The 23,259-nt window shown below is 35.3% G+C and overlaps 1 protein-coding gene across 1 annotated transcript; it reads left to right on the top strand.

The window, feature by feature from the left end:
- The first annotated feature begins 2,968 nt into the window (after window positions 1–2,968).
- LOC18441696 (Translocon-associated protein (TRAP), alpha subunit) lies at window positions 2,969–15,050 on the top strand. The gene is made up of 8 exons (XM_006851922.4): window positions 2,969–3,079; window positions 5,824–5,991; window positions 6,948–6,998; window positions 8,009–8,097; window positions 12,202–12,279; window positions 12,409–12,612; window positions 14,390–14,461; window positions 14,591–15,050. The coding sequence occupies exons 1-8, from the start codon at window positions 3,010–3,012 to the stop codon at window positions 14,633–14,635; spliced, it is 777 nt and encodes a 258-aa protein (XP_006851984.1). The 5' UTR covers window positions 2,969–3,009; the 3' UTR covers window positions 14,636–15,050.
- Window positions 15,051–23,259: the final 8,209 nt, after the last annotated feature.

The raw sequence follows: 23,259 nt of genomic DNA, 5'->3' as shown, positions 1-23,259 counted from the left end.
CAACTATATATCTACAAATTTGATTATTGCAAATCCTCTGACTAAGGGAGTTGTCCCTAATATTTTTGTAAGGCATGTGAGAGAGATGGGGATAAGATAAAGTAAGGAAGAGAGAATGTAAGACCTTCAAAATCCAAGTGGGAGATGTTGGGTTTATGTGGCCTTTAAAGGCTTTTATGAGTGTGTAATGAAAAATATTTTTTATAGTGGGACATAAACTCAGTGGGAGTGTGCTACCTCAAGGACCATATTAAGCAAATGATGTTTGCTGATACAGAACTGTGCTTGACGATCTAGGCCAGTCGGTTGGAAACCCAAGGTAGCCATAAAGAATAAACCGATAAGCGTTTTGGGTTAGTCCTTGATAAGATCGAAGCTTATGCTTGGATGAGTGAGCCGAGGGACTATGTGACCCTTGTGTGTGATGGTAAGCCTATAGAGATGGAGGCCAATCCTCATTCATATTTCATCACACAACATGCTTATCGATAGATCGTTCGGAAAAGCCAGTTATCCACCCTTAGGTGAAGTGTATGCATGTGTGAGAGATACCCCTATGTACCATGGAGTTATGGTCGCATCAGGTCGTAGTGACCTTGACTCGTCTCTAGGAGAGGACTTGTAATCCACAGACTGAGATTGTGACCCCTTGGCTCATCGACCAGACTTTGGTGACCCCCAATGAGCCCTTGCTTAGACTGTGGGTCATGGGAAACACTGGGTCGGTTCGATAAAACAAATGTGGTCTATAGTCCACAATTAAAGGTGGACTACCCCATTATTGCAGATTGAATTTGTAAGCCATATGGATCCATTTCCCATCATATTAATTTAATTGTATTCATTTTATTATAGAAACTATTTTAGATTTATTATTTGAATTTTTATGAATATTTTAATATTTTATTTATGTTTTTGGACTTATAAAAATAAAGTAATTAATTTTAAAAGGTTATAGAAATTCAAATAATATTTTATTATTTTGTTTTAAAAATGTTTTTATAAAAATTACATGGGGGCCCATAGTGCACATGGGCCCACCATGTGGTATGTGGGTGGGGCCCACATATGCCACATAGGGGTGGCACGTCCCACCCCTTGGATACTTTTTTGATTACTTTGTGTTGAAGTTTTACATATTATGGAAAGTATGTTTTAAGGGATATGGTCAATTTGAGTATATAGTAAACATTGAACTTATCTTATTTAAATATGGTAGCATATATTAACTTGATAATATTTGACATATTCTTATGGAATATATGAGATGGAACATGCTACTTTATGGAATGAATAATATTTTATTAGATTTAATGTTGATGGGAAAATGGTTTAAGAAAAGGGGAATAATGGTCTATGCACCTTCCATAATGTTGATGTCCCATCTATGCAATGAATGACTCAGATCTCTCATCTCACAAGTCACCTTGATCAACGGTCCATATTCAATCTCAAAAAAGAGGCAAACTATGGGAAACCCTAAACCTAACTTTGCACTATAAATAAGGTGCTCTCTCCCCATTTAAAGACACATCTCTCTCCCATATACTCTCTCTCTCCTCCCTAGGGGCCATGCCTCTCTCTCTCCTCTCAGAATTTCTCTCTCTAACCCTCTCTCTCTCTCCTAAGACCCATATGGGGCACGCTCCAACCTTAGGTCTCATTTTCTTTCTCTTGATCTAAAGATTTATGGGTTGAGAAAATTAGGGTTTGAGCCTAATTATTTTGGAGTTAGCGGTTTTTAGAGATTTAAAGGTAGTTGCTTAGTTTGGCCGAAATTAGCTTTCTCGGTTCGAGATTGAAGCTAGACCGTTGATCCCGTGCCATTGGATGTGGTGACTTGGTGTGGGGCGTAATAAGCCCGGTTGAGGTAATCTCCGACATCTTCTCTTTTACCTTCTTGCTCTTTTATTTATATTCTCAAACGTAATATTAAGTTGTAAAAATGGCATCAAGTGGTTGAGTTTTATTTTTATTATTGTCCTACTTTATTTTGAAATATTTATTGATTGTAAAAAGACCATCTCTAAGTGATCTTTTTGCCAAAATACAAAAAGGGTGATTATTATCATTAAAAAGAAAATTGTATTCCCAAGCAAAAGATCACATAGTTCTAACTTTCAGTTTCGATGTTTGGAAAGCCATCCAATTAGTCATCTCGACCTCGATATGCATGGATATGAAAGAAAAAATGGATTTAAAGTAATGGAAATAATTCATTTTGTACCATATTATCTAGAATGTCTATTTTCAAAAATTTTGAGTGTATATAGATATGCTTGACCCGCACTATTTTTTAATATTAAAATTTCATAATTAAAGGTGAAAATAAAAATTTTATATCGTCAAAAAGTTCCAAAGAGCCAAAACTCTATATCTTTCAAGAGAGTTTAAAAATGCGCCTCACTTTAATTATCTCAGGTGTACACCTTAAACTAAAGGAAAATGATTTGATAGGGCTGTAGCACTATCAAAATAAGTAAACTCTCATTTCATAACTCATTGAAATTGCAATTCAAGTATAGGAAAATCTTCTCGATTTGAACATTATGGTTGTAAAAAAGAAAAAAGATTTCAAACTCTAAAAATAGTATTTATTGTAACAGATTATCTAGACTGTCCATTTAGCCCTAAAAATAAATGTTTTTAAGTCTTAAGATCTGGATTGTTTTCTGGGTTTAAGTTGATTTCATGACCTTTTTGAAGATTTCTTTTGCCGAAAGCACTTTCCAAAATGGGGTTTTTAAGTGAGGCTTTACTTTGTTTGATAAGGAGTAGGCATAGAACTTCATCCAAAACAAAACCAAGGGTCTTTTCGTCAATTGCAAACAAAAATCTGGGGGCTTTTCTTTTTCTTCCCTTGCTTGCTGCCTCGAATTTATTTCATAGTGTTTAAGGGTATTTCAGCGTTAAAATTGGTCAATCAGCTTATTATTCATTTGTTAAATAGGTGTCCTCATTTTAGTGTTTGTGTGTATACGCCGAGGACCAGGGTTTGAGTGCTTATCCATGGCTGCCTCTGCAACACTTAGGGTTTTCATCATGGCCCTTCTCTTCCTCTCATCTCCATTTCTCACAGGTTTTGTGTCAATACAATTACTTCTCTTTCCTTTTTTTATTTAATTTTTGTACTGGTTCACTAAGTCTATGTTGATCTGTTTATTCAGTGATCTTTGTTCATATGGGCTGGTTTACTTCAATTTGATTGATATAATACTTTATTCTCGTTTGAGATTTACTTTGTAATCCTTTTGAGCTCATCTCGTGGGAAACGTTATTGTGGATATCAAAATGCATGCTGATTCTAGATGGATCTACTTGTTGTTTTCTGAGAAATCCAGAGTTCTTTTGTTTCGTTATGTCCCTGAATTTACTGTTTATTTTGTATTTTGGTGAATGATACGGCTTGAATATTGATAATCAGAATTGGTCCAGTTGGGGTGGTTGCTTTGGATGGATCTTTCATTTGTGCCTGTGGTTCTTCTGTATGGAATTTTCTGGTCAGGAACTTAGGATGCTGTTGTTTTAATAGCATGAGATTTGGTTTCTCAATCGCTTCGATGGAATGTTTTGTGATACTTAGATCTTGATTTTTGAGGAACTTAGAATTTTCCTTTCTCCATGGATTTTGTTTCAGCTGGTGGAAATAAGCCACATTCCTTGTTGTGTTGGGTTATTTCATTGGGTCAGAAGTCTGCGTATACACAAGTTTTAAGTCGTTGAATTATTTCATATCTTATTAAAACTCTTCCCATCGCATGTGTTGGCTTCCATTTGGGAGTTGATATCCTCACAAATTTGTGTGCATGTTTTTTCTTTTCTTTTTTGATTTTTTCAATATTGTGCTGTCCATTTGAGTATAGAGATGTAAAAATATTGGTTTCTTGCATTTTGCTTGAAACTGATCTTCTAACTCCATGTGTTAGCTTCGTAAATCAGGTTTGTTGTTGGTTTATAGATGGATCTACTTGCCAAAATGCATGCTTTGATCATTATGGCTTGATTGGTGTTGTATTTTGATTGTGATTAACATGGAGTCAAATTGGGTTGTCCTTCTAATCTATAAATATCGTTGTTGATACTGCATATCCATCATTGGGATGCTATACATTGGGTTATACCTGTGAGCTGATTCCAAACATCAGTTCTAGAAGAACAACTAATTTTAACAAATGAGTTGTATGTAGTGTTTCAAAAAATACTAGGCGGCCAGGGGGTCTAGGCCACCCAGCGCCTAGGCGGGCGCTCAGAACCTGGGCGGCCCAATAGAAAGAAAAATGTCTCTATAGTCTAACAATATAAATATAACTTTATAACACATCAGAGTTAAGGACTCAGGACACATCAAATTAATACAAGCAATAAAAAAAAAGTTCACTAACTTTGATTGCTCGATCTCTAAACTTTCCACCTCTAAGATGTTTTTAAGGACTCAAAATCTTTTAAAAACCCCCTCTAATAGATTTATAAAACATCCAAAACTGAATCTAATATCAATGGGTGATGGTTAGATCAATTTCTCGTAACTTTGAGAAACCCTTCGATCCTATGGAAATCACCAAAAACTAGTTTTTTTTGGTTTTTCTCTTTCTAAAATAGGCTCTAATGGGGTTTAGGTTTCAAATGAACCTAAAACCCACGATTTTGCCCCTTTTATATTAAAAAAGGTCCAAAAGTTACCCTCAATGTGGCGCATTTCTGCCCCTGGGCAGGGCGCAGGCCTTGGACTGCCCCGCCTAATATTGCTGCCTAGGCTTGGGCGACACGCTCAAGCCTTCTGGACTGCCTAGGGGTTGGGCGATCCGCTTTTTAAAACAATGGTTGTATGTGTGGGCAGCCACCCTGTTTAAGGGGAATTTTTTTAAGTTCCAACTATTTGGGGTTGGCAGTCTTTGTAACTTCTAAATATATCTTATTTTGTCTAGGGTTCTTTCTTGTATAATTTTACAGTGCAGATTGATGCACTCAACTTTACTCAAAAAAGGAATTGCATGTCTGTAATTTTCTTATGAAATTAAAGGATACTTAAAGAAATGGTTGTCGTGGTGAATATGTACCTGTTTATTCCAAACGTCAATAAATGTTTTATGGTTTGGAAATTAAAGGATACTTAAAGAAATGGTTGTTGTGGTGAATATGTATCCTGTTTTATCTAAACTTCAATAAATGTTTTATGGTTTGGTAATATCTGTGACCACTTTTTTATTCTTATTATATAGTTCGTGTGCCCTCTCATTTAAAATTTTCTTTGTAACAATGTACTGGGGCTAGGTTGAGTCCACTCGGGCTAGGCCAAGTTGTAGCGAGTTAACTTGCAAAACACCAAAAGGGATGTAAAAAATATAAAAAAATTTAAAAATAAATAGTATTTAGAAATATGCTTTTAGATAATTTGAATCGCTTTTAAGATGATTTGGGAACTTTTCTTATCACATGAATCAATTTTTATTTTTTTTCCTTTTATTGATTTCTCTGAAATATTCATTATATAAATCAAATATTAAATAATCCATATTTTATATTATTTTTTTAATCTTATGTAGTATTTTAATGATTTCTACTACTATTAATTTAAGCTGATTTTTAACTGTTTTTGACAATTTTTCATCTTTTTTTATTTGTTAACATTTTTACATGGTGTACAGTACTCAGCCTAGTCCACAGGGCAGAGGTGAGAAAGAAAACATTGCTTTGTAATATCAGTGTTAAACTGAAGCAATGCATTCCTCTACTTGATATTCTCTCTAAACCCTAGGTATCAGCTTCTTGAACGCATTCTTTTTATATCGCTCGTTTGACTAACCTTGTAGTTTGGCTGCATAGTTGTTAGGTGTCAAGGAGAAGGAGAGTCTGATGTGGAAGGGGTGGAGGCTGTAGAGAGCGGTGATCTTGGAATTGTTGGTGATGATTTCCAGGACTCTGTGGAAGCAGTTTTTGGTTCGGCTCCTGGTGTAGACACAATTTGTCTCTTCCCAAAGAATCCTGGAAAAGGTAAGTTAATTAATTATGAAGATCAACTTCTATAACTTCTATAAATATTAAGATTAACTCTTAAGTTCGATCAGTTTTTGATGAATATTTTCAGCTTTTGTTCGATGCAATTTTATTTATGGGCAAATTACATACATATCCGTTATAATTTACGTTATTACAGCTCTACCGAATAGTTTGTGTTATTACCACCGTGTCCGTTTTTTTCATGTCAAAATGGAAATTTTAAAATAAGACGACTTTACCCTTTTTCAAATTCAAAGTATGTTTGGTTGTTCAACAACCGAAAACGGGGCCAATTTTGGTTTTTGAATAACCAAAAATTTAAAATTTTCGGTTCTTCAAGAACAGAAATTTTTTTCTCTCTTGTGTATGCGTATCCTCTCTCTACCTCTCTCTCTACATTACATGGGTAAAAATGGTTTTTTTTTTTAAACTCTCTCTCTCCCCTTCACCCAGCATCTTTTTTTTTTTGGGGAAGTTCATAATCCTTGAGATTTCTCCTAAATTTAGGGGCTCAAACTAGTTGTTCCCCCGATTTTATCGGATAACCATGACTTCAAAGAGGTAGAGAGAGAATACGCCACAATATTTATCCTAATCTTCTAATCTCATAATGCCCAAGATTTCTCCTAAATTTAGGCTCAAACTAGTTGTTCCCTTTTGATTTTATCGGATAACTAACTTCAGAGAGGTAGAGAAAATTTTAAATCTTCGGTTCTTGAATCGAAATTGGTGTATTTCGCTTGTTTAACAACCGAAAAAGGGTAAAGTTGTCTTTTCTAAAATTTCCGTTTTGACATAAAAAAACGGACACGGTGGTAATAACGGAAACTATTCGGTAGAGTCGTAATAACAGAAACTATAACAGATATGTATGTAATTTTCCCTTTATTTATTTCATTTTTTTTTTCCTTGTAGTTGAATTGTTCTTAGTGTGTTCTTTTTCCATGCAGTGGTACCGGCTGGGGAGGAAACTGAACTGCTAGTAGGCGTGAATAATGAGGGTAATTTTAGTGTATCCTTGTTATGTGCATTGTTGAGCAAAAGTGGTCTGTTTTTGTTTCATGATCTGAACTTTGATGTTCGAGTTTGAGTACCCTTAGTTTCAGTTTTTTGGTGCATGGGTATCTTCCTATCGAGTCATATGCATGCTTACAAACAATTTATCCATATATTCTTATAAAATATACATACTCCAATATGTACATCACTATGATATGGTCGAGAGTCGCTTATATTCCCAAAAATGAGAAGCACACAACACTTGTGTATTGCCATAATACAAGTCAAATGGACTTCCCTAATATATACATCACTAATTTGTCTAAGTAAATTTGGCTTCTACAATATGCCATAATGCAAGTCAAATTGACTTCCTTGTCTCTATATCCTGCCTTCAATTCCTAGATTGGGTGATCATATCCCATTCCTCGCAAACTCCTCATCTTATGTTTGTGTTTGTTCCAAGTTTGTTCTTCTTCTACATGACATTTTATCAGCCAATTACCCGTCACAAATTTGTGAATGTTTTTCCCCTTCATCCTAGTTTTTGGGCTTTCTGCTATATGCATGTAGCGAGTTACCTAATACATATTCTTGCTTGTTTACCTTTCTAACTTTCTGCTGCCTTGTCACATCTGAACTCTTGGGAAGATATTTGGCATACCTTTCCTGCTAATTGCCAACCTACCTGACTTGTCTTATCTGAAAGGCAAGGCTAATAGGATTAACATTTCAGTCAAATTTGTTGATCATTATCCATACTCAAAGATTAAAGAAATAGTCATTCTCCTTATTCTTTAAAGGTTGGCTTGAACATAACCCATTTTTATAGTGTTTTTGCAATCTTTCTTGGAAGTTCAGTCACTTGTCTCTTGGTTGATCGTGTTACTTTTAGGTAGAAGGTTCCTTATCGTGCAGAATGATGGATATTTTCCACTAGTTGTTTTACTTTTGTTATATTTTTATTTTCTTTGCTAGTCATTGAGTGTTCTCATTCATGCCGGGGATGCAGGTGAGTCACCTTTGAAGGTTCTTACAATGAGGGCCACCCTTCATCTCCCTTTTGATCATAAGCTACTTGTTCAGAATCTTACCCTACAGGTCAGTCTGATAAAGAATTTAGGGTAACTTGTTAAATTTCCTATCTCTGTTATTGCCTATTGCTTTAAATTCTCAATTCATACTAATTCAGCACCCTTTTGAACTCCCCGTTTTCTTGGACAGCACAATACATTTTTTTTTTTGTTTAAATGCAATGTTCATATGCGATGTTTTGCACTGTTTTTGACAATTCAGCTTTAACTCTTTATTAAGCCACACTGAGCTACTTTTTGGGATTCAAAAAAAATTTAGATTATGTTTGTTGATTTCTGGTGATGGTTCAATTTTCTATTAAATTTTGAACTTGGTTGCTGGTTGTCAGTTTCAAACAGAAAAAAGGCAAAATTAACTATGAAAAGGAGAAATTTGTGTACAGAAACTGTAATTATTATGTGAAAATTGTTTAAACTAAACTAGGCAATTTTTTTCCAAGAACATCGGATACCCTAATGCACTGTTTGGATAGATCAAAGTTTGGTATATGCTATTTGTTTCCCTCCACCATTTTTAGGAGTGAAAATGGCCCACCTTGGTTCTACATTAATGGGTGAAGTACTTTTAAACTCCGCTTGTTAAAGAAATACAGCCAACAATAAAAGACACTATTTTTCCCTCATCAATAAATAGTTCCATTGCTTTATAGACTTGTTGAGCCAAATAAACAGCACCTAAGAAAATGTAAAACTGTGGAGTTGCAAATAAGCAATATAGAAATTATATTAAATACAAAGTATTGCAAAGCATTTGGGGAGTATTATGCATACAACTTCCAGGCCTAAGAGAACAAAATGAGGATTTAAAAGGTTCCAATATTGAAACAAATTCAGAAAACCATAGACCTCCTTCAGTTGTGACCTTAGAAAGAAGAAAGGGCAAAAGCTGTTTTCAGAAAGTTGTCTAGCTTCGGGACTGATCCAATTTTCTCCAAAAGAAGGGAGATTCATAGGTGAAGTTTGAAAACTTTAATTCTTTTTAAGATCTTGGTAAGTGGTGAGGGTTTTTAGTAGTGCAAGGTGATGAGGAAGTTACAGAGAGGGAAGGGGAAAGTGTACGGGGGAAATGGGTCTTGTTAGTAGGAGAAAGCCCAGAAGAAAAAATGGGGGGATGGCACCAGCTCTATTAAGAAACAAGGGTGAGATTGAATTTCTAATATTGGAGTTGTAATGAGCTACCCAAAAGACTCTTTGGCAGTGCCCGTTGGGAGGTTTTTAACATATGCAAGTTAACATATGCAAGTTCTAATTTGTTTCTTGTGGCATGGGATGGAGGCCTAGTGAATCGTTGGAAAAGGGACAAGGGGAGAGGGAGTGCAGTACATTGTTCTTGGGGCTTCAATAATGATTCTTGGGGAGATAGCTGACATGCAAGATATCGAGCTGAGAGTGCTGAGGTTCTTCTAGATTCTAACTTCTAAGGTCTTGCTAATTCCTAGCTATTTTGCGGTGTCTGCTAAGAGTGTCAGTATGTCCATGGTGGATATATGCATGGAAGATATATGGTTGATTCTCATCAATGGAACACCATGAAAGTATTTCATAGGAATGGTTTCATCTATCTCCACGTACAGACAGGTTGCCTCAGCTCAAGAAACTCTTCCTGTTGTTTCCCTCTCTTGTAGCTCTGTGAAGTTTCCTCGTTGAAGTCCTTGTAGTGATCCTTGAATGCAATAGGCTCTAACTTAATGTAAAAATTTTCTATTCCATTCGAAACCACCACTCTAAAAATCTTGCTATAGTCATTGAGAGTGGGAGCAGGGTGCGTAGGTGGGGGACTGTTGCTTGCCAGATGCGCCCTAGTTAGAGAGCACTATGGCATGCTCGAGTGCTCTTTCAAGCTTGATTTGGAATGAAAATGTTCCCTCTTCTTTAGAAACAAAATTTTTCCTGTTGATACATTTTCTACTCTCATATGGAGCTCGTCAAAGGGGAGAGGGGGCTCTTTCTTTGATGGAGCCCATGAAATGAAATGTGCCCCCATTCTGGGAACTCTTCCAGTGTGAAAAAATGGCTGATGTTAGAGATTTTCCGAGGATTGTTGTGGGGAGTGGTAAGAAGTATTTTGGTTAGGGAGGTAATGCATAATCAGTGATCTCTTGGACATTCTGGATTGTAGAGTTGAGGGCTATCTTTTCAAAAGTCCTTAAAGGAATTAGTTGCATCCCTAATCCTCGAAAACAATGCCGGGTATAGATATGGAGGAATTGCTAGAGTTTGTTAAACATTCTACACAATATACATGAAGAAGAGGGGTATGAAACATGACAGATTGGTTTGGGAGATGGAGACTCGGGGAAATTTAAAAATAAATACCACAGCATAACAAATTATGTGGGTGCAAGCTTTCCTGTTAGGTATGTTTGGAGAAAGGACTTAGTGCCTCTAGTTTCAGCTTTCTATTCAAATACTGCTAGTTTCAGCTCTCTATCAAACTGTTTGAATAGCTTCTTGGCTTCTTGCTATTGATTTTTCAAGAAAGAAGAGGTATAGTACTGCCAAAATATGTCTATTCTATGACAAATTGATCAGGTGTGGTTACAGCTCTGGTTTGTGAGGATAAGTTTGGTTTGTCTCTTTTAATATCGGTTGTGTTAGGAGTGGTTACAGCTCTGGTTGGTGATGATAAGTGTGGTTAGTCTCTTTAATATCAGTTGTGTTGTCAATATGTTTATTATAAATCTAAAAAAGACCATATCATTATATGTATAGTGTAGCACTACCAATATCGGCGGTCCGATCTTGTTCCGACGATTGCGAGCACTCGTTGAATTTTAATTATTTTTTTTTTACAAGTCCAATCGAGTTGTGATTTTGGGCATCCAACTTCCAACAAGGGTTGCCTGTAAAATATATAAGACAAATATTTTAAATATAATCATCATCATCATCCGAGCCTTAAAATAAAATGACCAAAATAACCCCAGCAAGTTTATTGTAAATAAATTTTTTAGTTTTTTAACTAGTGTGCCCTTGTTGAAGTGTGGATACCCAAAATTTTATTTTAATCCCATTGATAGGAAATAAAAGAAAATTAAAACACCTAGACACAATTTCAACCATTTGATCAAGATTGGATGGTTGAGTGTATGTTTTTCATGCATGCATGCATACTATATCAGACAGTGGTTATTCTAATTGGATAGGCTTTTCCTAATTGTTTCTTCTAGATTGTTATAAGGATGATTTGGGGCACGATTGAATCACAAGGGATCGTTTATTTTATTTGTTGACAATGGACCCAATATATGGTGCCATAGACACTTATATTATTTTGTGGTAGAAAGGAAACAACCAATCTTTTGGGGCGGATTGCAAGGTTCTAGAGCACTGATTTAAGTTATATGTTTTGGATTTCATATCATGTGTACACCAGGTGGGGATCCTGCCTACCAGGGGCCCATCAGTCAGGATGTCAGTAACACCATCAAAGTAAATAAAGATTCTGTATAGTCTGTGATTTTAGTAAAGAACTTAGAAGGTGATATTTTAAGTGCTGTGGAGGGATGTGAGATTTTAAGATATCAATTTTGGCAGAATTGGAGACATCTTTGGAGGTGTACGAATCTTGACTGAATTCATTGTGAGGCCAGTAATTTTCAAATGACTATTTAGGTGTGATCCTATGAGTAATGGGAAATTATGTGGTTAAAGGGTGGCAGTCAATTTTTTCATGTAGATACAGGATCTTTTATCAATCCTGAAGTCCTACTCTTTTACACTCTAAATCTTTTTTTGTACCAATCCTGAAGTCCTACTCTTTTACACTCTAAATCTTCTTTTTGTACCTGAGTCTCATCTTTGTTGTGATATTTTTAACAATGTCTTTATTTGGTGTGAAGTCATATGCGCTGGCTTTTCTTTTATTTAGCAGGACAGCTATTATCCCTGATTTCATATACCGAGTTCCTCTGTTTCTGATATTCTAGTTTGCTTTGGTAAAAGGAACATTGATACTACATTACATTTTTGACTTTCTTTGTTAGCTGTTCTCAATCATTTTCTTGAAATTATAATTTGGGTTTGATATTTGTTGTCAAACTTTTATTTTATATGTTTTCAGTGTAATCCCATTCTCTTGCACTGAAGTTTCTGCTATTTGGGCTTACAGGAATTCTATAATGCATCAGTGCCACTTTCAGTACAATCAACATTTCCTTATATATTTGCTGTTAACAAATACTTACAGGTACTTTCTATCTTCAGTATGGAATTAATCTGTTGTTCCCTGAATTTCACTTTTGAGTTACATTGCTATATTCCCGAGTGTCTTTTGTCTCTCTCTTCTCCTTACATTCTTTTTTTCCTTGTGCTGCAGCCTGGTTCATTTGATCTTGTGGGTACTATCATGTATGAGGTAGATGAACAGCAGTATCAAAGTGTATTTTACAATGGTACTATTGAAGTTGTTGAGGCTGGTGGCTTCGTAAGTGTTGAGTCTGTGTTCTTGTTTACTCTTGGACTCGCCCTCATTGGTCTCTTTGGGTTATGGATATATGGTCAAATACAGAACATCTCTAAGGTAATCTACATTTATGGTAACCTGAAGCATTGTCATAGCTGCAACAGTTTTCATTTTCATATTATACATGTAATCAGAATATGATGAGCTCAAGCAATTTATTGTTACTCGTTTTCTTAAAACTACTATGTGTCCCTGTGTTACATCTTTTCTCAAAAGGAACAGTAGTGTCATTTGTTGCGAGCAACATCTGGCAAATCTTGATATTTAATGCCAAATCGGTTTGCTAATAAATTTTTTATCATGGTCTATTAAGATCTAGAGCTTTTAAATTATCTGTGGCAAAACATGCTTTCAGCTTGAGCTTATTCCCCTTCTAGGTGTTTGGCCCATTTGTGGGGGGCTTATTTTCCATGGTCTATTTGTGCCCACTAGGTTATAGGGATACCTCAGTTCTTTTGAAGTGTGCTAGTCACATATATATCAATGTCGTGTTTAAAAGCTTACGCATGGAAGGGTATAATTCTTTTTCCTCTTGGCTTGTATGCCTTGTGCTTGCCCCCATATTATGGGTTTGGCCTCATTGTTGGTTCTTATTTTCCATGGTGTATTAGTGCTAGTAGGCTATGTGCGTATTACATGGTTCTTTTGAAGCAAGCTAGTTAACTATGCAGCAATGTGATGTTTGAAGCTTGCATGAGGTGGGGTGTAAGCCTGTTACCTGGTGGTTTGGACTTTGGAGGTCTTATTCTTTAATCATAGGTGTTAAAGATCACATTGCCAAGTTGGTTAGGAAAGGTAATATTTTTTGGAGAATGTGGGAAAGGTATAACACATTTAACGTATAAAGATTGTAGGAAATATTTAGTAACTATTTTAGATGGAAGTTGGCAAGGTAATATACGACTAGGTCAAGTCAATCATAAACCAGGGTGTTGAGGTCAAGTAAATCGACTTTTTTTTGGGTAAGTGTCAAGTAAATTGACTTGATTTACGTTAAATGAATTGCACTTTCCCACTTTGGTATAAACTGTTTGATATATCATACTTCATTCTTGTAAATCATATATGTTGTTATGAGGAAAATTACATATCTAATTCTAGTGAATAAATTGTGTTAATTTTTATATCCATTTTTTAATGTTAGGCAGTTTGTGAATGGATATATCCATACAGATAATTCAGTAGCACGTCATTTTATATCGTGTTCAATTTTTTTCCTCTTATGTACAATTTTAGGCACCTGCCTATTCTCACCACAGCACATTCCAAAATATTGTCAGCATATTCTTTTTGTTCAAAGTCCATCAACATGCAAATTGTGATTTGTCTCTTTCTGGAGTATTGTTTTCATTTTCAGGAATGAACGATATTCTAGTAAGTTTTTCTAGTTTTTCTTTTGGTTAGAATATATGTTGTTGGATTCTCTTGGACATGTTTTCTTGTATGCCGACACATTCTTGTGCATAAAGTCGTGTATTTAGATATACTTATGCATACATATTTTACTAACTCTTCCAGCCTTGAACCTTTTTAGAAGAGTGCATTATATTGCATAATTCACATTCTGTAAATCCTGGGAGATTCTCATATTCTCGGTTTTGACTCACGTCTATAATTGTACTTGTTGATAGAGAGATATTATGTGAGGATATTTTGATTTTTTCTACCGTAGCTGTTTTATCTTATTATTTTTTACAAGCATCTGCAGTAGCTGATTATGAATTCTAGTTGGAAAGACTCTACTTGCATCCTCTTTGAACCTTCATTCCAGAGACAATGATTTGATTTGTGAACCGTTCTTGATTGCTCTTATTTGTATACCTGCTTGAATTAGAAAACCAAGAGGGTGACTAAGGTGGAAGTGGGAACTAAAACTACTGATGCTTCGATGGATGAGTGGTTGCAGGTGTGTTCTACTTTGCATACTCCTATCGTCAGGACTCTCTCTCTCTCTCTCTCTCTCTCTCTCTCTCTGTCTCTGTCTCTCTCTTTTTCTGTCTGTGGCATCTTGCATTGTGCTTTATGATCTCTACAGGGAACTGCATTTACTCAGTCAAACAAGTCCAAGAAGAAGAAATAGAGCATCTCGGTGACAGCCTCGGGGCAGATGGGCTCTCTTTGTAATCCAGTGCAGTTGTAAGATCGAATAGGCGAGGTCAGTTTAGACAGTTGCAGTGAAGCTGCTTCGAAGTAAGATGAGAAGCTTACCTTTGCGGTTATCATTTTCATGAAAGAGTTATTGACTTTTATGTTTCTTTTGTAGAGTGTTTTAGATTTCACATGGAGTGAGTTAGGTGGCCTAATATTTTTCTGGAGAGAAAAAAAAAAAAAAACAATTTTGTTTTGCTTTGGATTGTTTAACAGAACTTCATGAAGAATGTTCACACTAATCTTTCCATTCTAGTGCGCCCATATCCTTTTGGGCATATTGATATCTACTTTCAACTCAATGCCTTAACTATAAATGCAATAAAAAGATCCTCACTGAAAAAAAAGATCCTCCAAGGGGGAAATTTATCATAATACACGAACTATTTAATAAGGAAAAAGTTTATATAGAGCCGAGGCTCCAAACAATCAAACTAGAGCACTCCTCAAAAGTTAGAAGAGGTTGTTTTGATGCCGTAATATCCATCTCAACATATCAAGATGCGTGGACATGAGGAAAAAGTGGATTTCAAGTTTTGGAAACAGTGCATCTTGTAATGCATTTTTGGACCGTCAATTTTGAAGATTTTTAATTCTTTAAGATTTTTAACTTTTCTTAGAACTGTTAGATCTACAATTTTTTTAAGCTTGAAATTTTTTAATTAAAGATGAAAATATATTTTAAGACTATCACGAAGATTTTCTATCACGAAGATTTTAAGTATTGAAATCATATTTTTTTTTACTATTTGAAAATGCGCTTTACTTTGATTGTTTAGGGCCTCGGCTCTATGCAAACTACACCCATTTAATAATACCTATTTTAAAAAATTTAATTGCAAAAAACTTGTCAAAATATACCTGATCATGAAATGGAATTAATAATTCAAAATTAGCCTGTTTGGTTCGTTGAGGTTTTGTCAGGGAGTCAGACAAGTCTATTAAAATGCAAAAAAATTAAAATTAAAATTAACATAGGGATTTATCAATTTCATCCAGGAATCCGGTCAGTCCTGTTTTGCTAGGAGATTTGTGATTCGGAACAGTGGGTTTTAAGTTAGTATTTTAAAACTCGGTCCAGTGAGCTGGCCATCTGGAAATTTGGTTTGGATTGGTGAATAGCCGGTTGGGATAGGAGAATCGTACTGATTCTCATGTGAGAGCTAGTCCGAAAACATTGAAAAAAAATAAAAAAAGAAACAAATAGAAATTTGATTTGTGGGAACCAAGCTATCTAGCCGGTTCGAGCCACTCGGTTTTCCTTATAGACTCGCCTGGTTCCCCGATGGAATGGCAAGTCCAAGGAAATTGAATCGATGCATGGTTTTCAATTTAGACCAATTCCATGTGATAATGGCACGTGTGATCCAAAACTGAAATTTAAAATACTGAAACTAGTGTTTTTGAACTTCGATTTGGGGGGTGGATCATACACCGAACATATCTGTATTGGATCGCCATATTCTATGCCGGTTTGAATTGGCAATCTAAAAAATATCAAACAATAAAAAAAATTTAAAGATAACAAGGCGAGTACTAATGCCTTTTGTCTTAGTGAATACATGATTCGGATTAGCGATTCCTGATTTGTATTGTGGGTTTTAAAACATTGGTTGAAACCAATGATTTCAAATTCATCGGTCTAGATTGGTGTCACGCCCCAAGAATTTTCAATACTGATATTCTTGAGATGTAATTGTCAAAACATATATACTTCTCTTTTTAGGAAAAATTTACAATAGCAAATTCTTACAAAGTAACAAAAGAAAGTTTAAGCATAATTACAATATCTTCCAGAGTTGATGCTGAAGAACACTCAAAATGAAATCGCAGTTATCTTGAAAAAAATGTTTACTATAATTTGATGAGTTTGGCTACTCAGTAAGTGATCATCATAATTCTAAAAATAATCATGGTTGAAAGATATCAATATTTTAAAAAAGGAGATCTATTAACAGAAATGCATCTACAGTTTCACTTTAAAAAAAACATAATTAAGTATAATTCGAATAATTGAAATGCGTATAACATTTTAACGTTAGTGCATAATTCAATAGATTTCACAAAATACCCTACTTGCGTCCTAAGTAGGTCACCTACATACGCCATCAGCGTCCTGGCATACCAGAGGAGTCCAGTTAATCCCTACGGGCATACCGGATAGGTCCACTTATATCTCATCAGCGAACCGGATGAGTCCACTTGCATACTTAAAGTATTTCTAAATCTCTTTAAACATTCGAAAGCAACAATATCATGTACTCAACATATCACTGAAATTATTAATATGAATTTCATTAAAACCATTAATAACAGTCACTTTCAATAACATTTCAAAAATAACCAATCAAATATTTTGGGTTCAAATTTAGAAAGGTAGCAGTTTGTAAAGATATTTTAGCATAATTGCCAATCTAATATGTATAGAAAAACTCTTATAGAAATTCAAGAATACGGAATTATCACAATTTATGGGATGTCAATTTGTAAATAAACATTTCACAGACAATGTTATAATCAAATGCAAAAATATCAGTTTTCAAATAATAAGGCACTCATTTGCACATGAATTTTACAATGTCTAAATATTCAAAAACAATAGAAAGAAATTTCACAATTTTACTAAAAGCAGAAATATCACATTTGTTTCTAATAATTTTACAGTATCTAAAATTCTCTAAAAATAGACAAGAAAAATAAATAAATTTATTTATAAGAATTTACAGCATTTAAAATTTATAACATAGATAAAATATCACAATTTTATTAAAAAGATTATTTTTCAAAATAATGAGGTCGCTTGCGCATAAAGTTTATCGCGTCTAAAATTCATGATAATAAGCAAAAGTAATTATTTCATTTCATTTTAAAAAAGAATGGATTATTTTTCAAGATAATGAAGTCACTTACCTAAAATATGAGAGGGAGCTTCCGATAAAAATTCGGCTTGAGAGAGGAGCTCACTGTATTTCGACTAGAGAGAGAAAGATCTCAAAAGTTTTCTAGAATGTGAGTCCTCACCTCTCCGAATTTAAATTCTTAAGACATATTATTATACTATTTTATTAAGCTCCACCTCATACATGAAGTGTGACGATAATATTATACGTGAAGCCTTTGAGGCCCACGTCAACTAAAGGACGTGGTACATGAAAGGAAAAAGTTAACAAAAGTGGTGATGGTCCCTAAAGACCATAATACTTATATGGACCATCGCACTATAAAGAATTATTTATTTATTTATATTTTTTTTTGAAAGTTTAGGATTGTTACATTCTTTCCCTCTTAAAGAAATTTAGTCCTCTAAATTTGTGTACCTAATTACTGAAAAAGATAGGGATATTTTTTTCTAATATCGTCTTCTCGTTCTCAAGTCGACTCCTCTCTTGAATGGTACTATCATAATATACGAACCAAAAGAATCTCTTTGTTGCGCAATACTTGTACCCTTCTATCCAGTATCAAAAATGGCTGCTTAATGAATGATAGGTCCTTCCTGATCGGTAAAGGTTCATATTTCAAGATATGGGATGGGTCGGGTTGATATTTTCGTAGTGATGATACATGGAAGACATTATGGACGTTTGTCAATTCGGGTGGTAAGACAAGTCTATAAGCGACATCTCCGATTCTTTCTAGGATTTCAAATAGTACGATGTAAGGTGGGCTCAGCTTTCTTTTCTTGCCGAATCTCATAATGCCTTTTATTTGTGAGATCTTTAGGAAAACTCGATCACCTTCCTCAAATTCAAGATCTCTCCGTCGGTTATCGACATAACTCTTTTGTTGACTCTGAGCTGTCCTAAGCCTTTCTTGAATTAATGCTATCTTATATGTGGTTACCTGGACAATTTCTGGTCCCAAAAGCTTTCTTTCACGAACTTCATCCCAACAGATGGGTGACCAGCATTTCCTTCCATACAGGGCTTCATATGGTGCCATCTCAATACTGGCATGGAAGCTATTATTATAAGCAAACTCAATCAGGGGTGAATGGTCATCCCAGCTTCCTGTAAAGTCAATAACACAGGCCCTCAGCATATCTTCCAAGGTTTGGATGGTCCTCTCCGATTGTCCATCAGTTTGGGGGTGAGAGGCAGTGCTAAAGGTGAGTCTCGTCCCCATGGCTGATTGTAGCCTAGCCTAAAATTTAGAAGTAAACCGAGTATCCCTGTCTGATACAATACTGACCGGAACTCCATGCAACCGCACGATTTCCTTAATGTACAATTGGGCCAGTCGATCGAACGTGTACATCGTGCGAATCCGCAGAAAATGGGCAGCTTTGGTCAGCCGGTCCCCAATGACCCAAATACTATCATGTCCTGAATTTGATCTAGGCAAGCTAGAGACAAAATCCATAAAGATGTGCTCTCACTTCCACTCTGGCACGGGTAAAGGCTGCAACAACTCAGCGGGCCTTTGATGCTCAGCTTTTACTTGCTGGCATGTTAGGCACTTAGACACAAATAGTGCTACCTCTTTTTTCATATTATTCTACCAAAAGGTTTTCTTCAGATCTTGATATATTTTAATACTTATGGGATGTATCGTATAACGAGAGTGATGTGCTTCTTCCAAGATAGCTTTCTTCACACTCTCATCATTCGGGACACAAATCCAACCTTTGAATCTTAGTAAATCCTTACTACATATAGAGAATTGGTCTCTCTTTCCCAGCTTCACCTCTTCTACAATTGTTATAAGCTGAGGGTTTTTCTTTTGTGCCGATCGAATCTATTGAATTAATTGGGGTTCTGCCTTAATGTTAGCAATCATACTTCCACACTATTAATGGACGGAGTCGGATGCCAATCCACTATTTCCTCTAACAATCTCATTTCTTGGATCATTAGATGAGCTAAGACTCCTGTAGATTTTCTACTTAGAGCGTCGACCATAATGTTAGCTTTTCCTTAATGAAAATGGATTGTACAATCATAATCTTTTAAGAAATCCATCCATCTTATCTGCCGCATATTTAAATCCTTCTGAGAGAAGAGGTATTTCAAACTCTTATGATCCGTGTATATTTCGAATTTCTCACCATATAGATAATGCCTCCACATTTTCAAAGCGAATACTATTGCAGCCAACTCCAACTCATGAATTGGATATTTTTTCTCATATTCTTTCAACTGTGTGGATGCATATACGACTACTTTCCCATATTGCATTATTACACAGCCCAAGCCTTTATGTGAAGCATCACTATAAATCACAAATCTACCACTCCCCTCAAGAATAGTTAAAATAGGTGCTGAAGTTAATCGAGCTTTTAGTTCTTGAAAACTCTCCTCACATTCACTCGTCCACTCAAATTTGACATTTTTCTTTGTCAATGGGTTGCGATTCGATAAAATCCTTTTACAAATTTTTTGTAATATCCTGACAATCCCAAAAAGCTTCAAACTTCAGTCACATTACTTGGTTGTTTCCAATTAACAATGTCTTCAACCTTTGAAGGATCAATTGATAGACCTTCCTTGCATAGGACATGTCCTAAAAATGTCACTTGTTCAAGCCAAAATTCACATTTACTAAGTTTGACATACAATTTCTTTTCTCTTACTATTTACAATACTATTCTTACATGCTGCTCACGTTCCTTCTGATTCTTGGAATAAATTAAAATATCATCGATGAATACCACAATAAATTTATCCAAAAAGGGTTAAAGACCCGATTCATCAAATCCATAAATACAGCCGGTGCATTGGTTAATCCAAAAGGCATTACTAAAAATTCATAATGGCCATACCTTGCTCTTCAAGTTGTCTTGGGAACATCTTCATTTTTAATCTTAAGCTGATGGTATCCAGATCTAAGATCAATTTTTGAAAACACTTGTGATCCTTGTAATTGATCAAATAAATCATCAATTCTAGGTAATGGATACTTATTTTTCACTGTCACTTGGTTCAACTGTCTATAATCGATAGACAATCTCATGGTCCCATCTTTCTTTTTAACAAACAATACCGGAGCACCCCATGGTGACACACTGGGCCTGATAAAACCTTTATCTAATAATTCTTCCAATTATTGTTTAAATTCCTTAAGTTCTGCAGGTGTCATTCTGTAAGGTGCCTTAGAAATTGGGGCTACCCCTGGCAATAATTCAATAGAGAATTCAATTTCCCTATAAGGCGGTAATCTTGGCAATTCTTTAGGGAAAACGTTAGGAAATTCTCAGATAACCGGAGTGGTATCCAAATTTATCTCTTCCTTCCTATCTTCTTTGATATAGGCAAGAAAGACTTGATACCCTTTTCGAAGGAGGCGATTAGCTCGAATACAAGAGATTAAATATAATGGGGAGTCTTCTTTGATACTATTGAAGTAAAATACTGGTTGATTCGGAATACTAAAGGTAACTATTTTCTTGTAACAATCAATACTTGCATGGCATGCAGAAAGCCAATCCATGCCTAAGATTACATCAAAATCTTGAATTTCTAGGAGAATTAAATCAACCAACAATTCCTTTTTTTCGATCTTTATTAGACAGGATTTGTACACTATATTGGGGTCACTTGAATTTCTCATCGGTGTGGCTACTTCTAGAATGTATTCTAATTGTTTTGGTTCTACCTTTAAGTGGCATGCAAAGTGTGGTGGTACAAATGAATGAGTAGATCCAAGATAAAGCAAAACATGAGCTACTTTTTGGAAGATAATAAGAGTACCTTGGATCACTAATTTTGAGACCTGAGCGTCTTGCTAGGTGATCACAAATATTCTTCCTTTCATTTGAGGCTTTTGAGCTATCTCTCCCAGCTTTGGAAGCTGTTGCATCTGTAAGCTAGGACATTATCTAATCTGGTGCCCCAATTTTTTACATTTAAAACAGGCTCCAGTATTCCAATAATAAGGGCTCGATCCATGCTTTTTCCCACATTTTTTACATGGTTCTATTGGGCTTTAAAGTGGCAAGGGCCTAAACTTCTTGTTTTCCCTTTCAAACTGTTGTCGATTAGATAGTGTGGGTTTAACTTGACTTTTCTGATTTTTCATCTTTTGGTAATCTTCGAAATCTTTTTCGACAATTTGCATTATTTCAGCATAAGTTCTCAATTTTAAGACTGATATTCTGCTTCTAATAGCTGGTATGAGACCCCGTTCAAAAATTTTCACCTTTCTTGCCTCATCGTTAATGTGCAAACCTGGCCAATTCAGTAAACTTGGTCTCATACTGTGCTACTGTCCGGTTTCCTTGAATTAATTCTAGAAATTCCATTACTTTTTTGTCTCGAATAAAATCTGGGAAATACTTTTCATTAAATGCCTCTAGAAATACTTCCTAAGTCAAAGGCTTATTTTCTTTGACCAATATTCCTTTTGTCATTCGCCACCAATGTTGTGCTTCACCTTCTAACATAAAAACTGCCAAGGCCACCTACCTATCATCAGGACATTCCATTGCCTCGAATATTTTCTCCAATTGCATAATCCATCCCTCGGCTTCCAGTGGGTTTACAGCACCCTTAAAAGAATGTGTGTTCAATTTTTTAAATTGTTTGATATTACTCCCACTATTTCCCATAACTGACTGCATGGGTGGATTGTTGTTTTCCATCTGATGTTGCATTAGAGCAACCATATTTTCCAAGGCTTTGTGAATTCCTTCCATATTAGCTTCAGCTATTCTGGATCTTGACTTCGTCCCGGTCTGTACACGCAATAAATGTGATTTTAAGTACATTCATTTTAAATTTCCTAAGAATCATAAACCAATTGCTCTGATACCATAATTGTCACGCCCCAAGAATTTACAATACTGATATTCCTGATATGTGACAGTCAAAACATATATACATATCTTTTTAGGACAAATTTACAATGGCAAATTCTTACAAAGTAACAAAAGAAAGTTTAAGCACAACTACAATATCTTCCAGAGTTGATCCTGACGAACACTCAAAATGAAACCACAGTTATCGTAAAAAAATTTTTTACCGTAATTTGATGAGTTTGGCTACTCAGTAAGTGATCATCATAATCCTAAAAATAATCATGGTTGAAAGACATCAATATTTTCAAAACAAAGATCTATTAACAGAAATGCATCAAAAGTTTCACTTTAAAAAATACATAATTAAATATAATTCGAATAATTGAAATACATATAACATTTTAACGTCAGTGCATAATTCAAAAGATTTCACAAAATACCCTACTGGCGTCCCAAGTACGTCACCTATATACCCCACCAGCGTCCTGATGGGTCCACTTAATCCCTATCGGCATCCCAGATAGGTCCACTTAATTCCTGCAGGTTCACTTATACCTCACTGGCGTACCCGATGAGTCTACTTAATCCCTACCAACGTACCGGATAGGTCTACTTATACCTCACCGGTGAACCGGATGAGTCCACTTGCATACTTAAAGTATTTCTAAATCTCTTTAAACATTCGAAAGCAGCAATATCATGTACTCAACATATCACTGAAATTATTAATATGAATTTCACTGAAACCATTAATAACAGTAACTTTCAATAACATTTCACAAATATCCAATCAAATATTTTGGGCTCAAATTTAGAAAAGT

This window comes from Amborella trichopoda, chromosome 9, assembly GCF_054954075.1.
Source record: "Amborella trichopoda isolate Santa Cruz 75 chromosome 9, AtrichopodaSantaCruz75HAP2 v2.0, whole genome shotgun sequence".
Taxonomy (NCBI): Eukaryota; Viridiplantae; Streptophyta; class Magnoliopsida; order Amborellales; family Amborellaceae; genus Amborella; species Amborella trichopoda.
This window is presented reverse-complemented; position numbering and strand designations above follow the sequence as displayed.

Bases quoted from the DNA above. Each gene is read 5' to 3' on its own strand.
- LOC18441696 (XM_006851922.4), top strand. From the start codon at position 3,010: ATGGCTGCCTCTGCAACACTTAGGGTTTTCATCATGGCCCTTCTCTTC. The intron at 12,613-14,389 runs GTAATCTACATT...TGCTTGAATTAG, and splicing joins AAATACAGAACATCTCTAAG to AAAACCAAGAGGGTGACTAA. The intron at 14,462-14,590 runs GTGTGTTCTACT...TGATCTCTACAG, and splicing joins CGATGGATGAGTGGTTGCAG to GGAACTGCATTTACTCAGTC.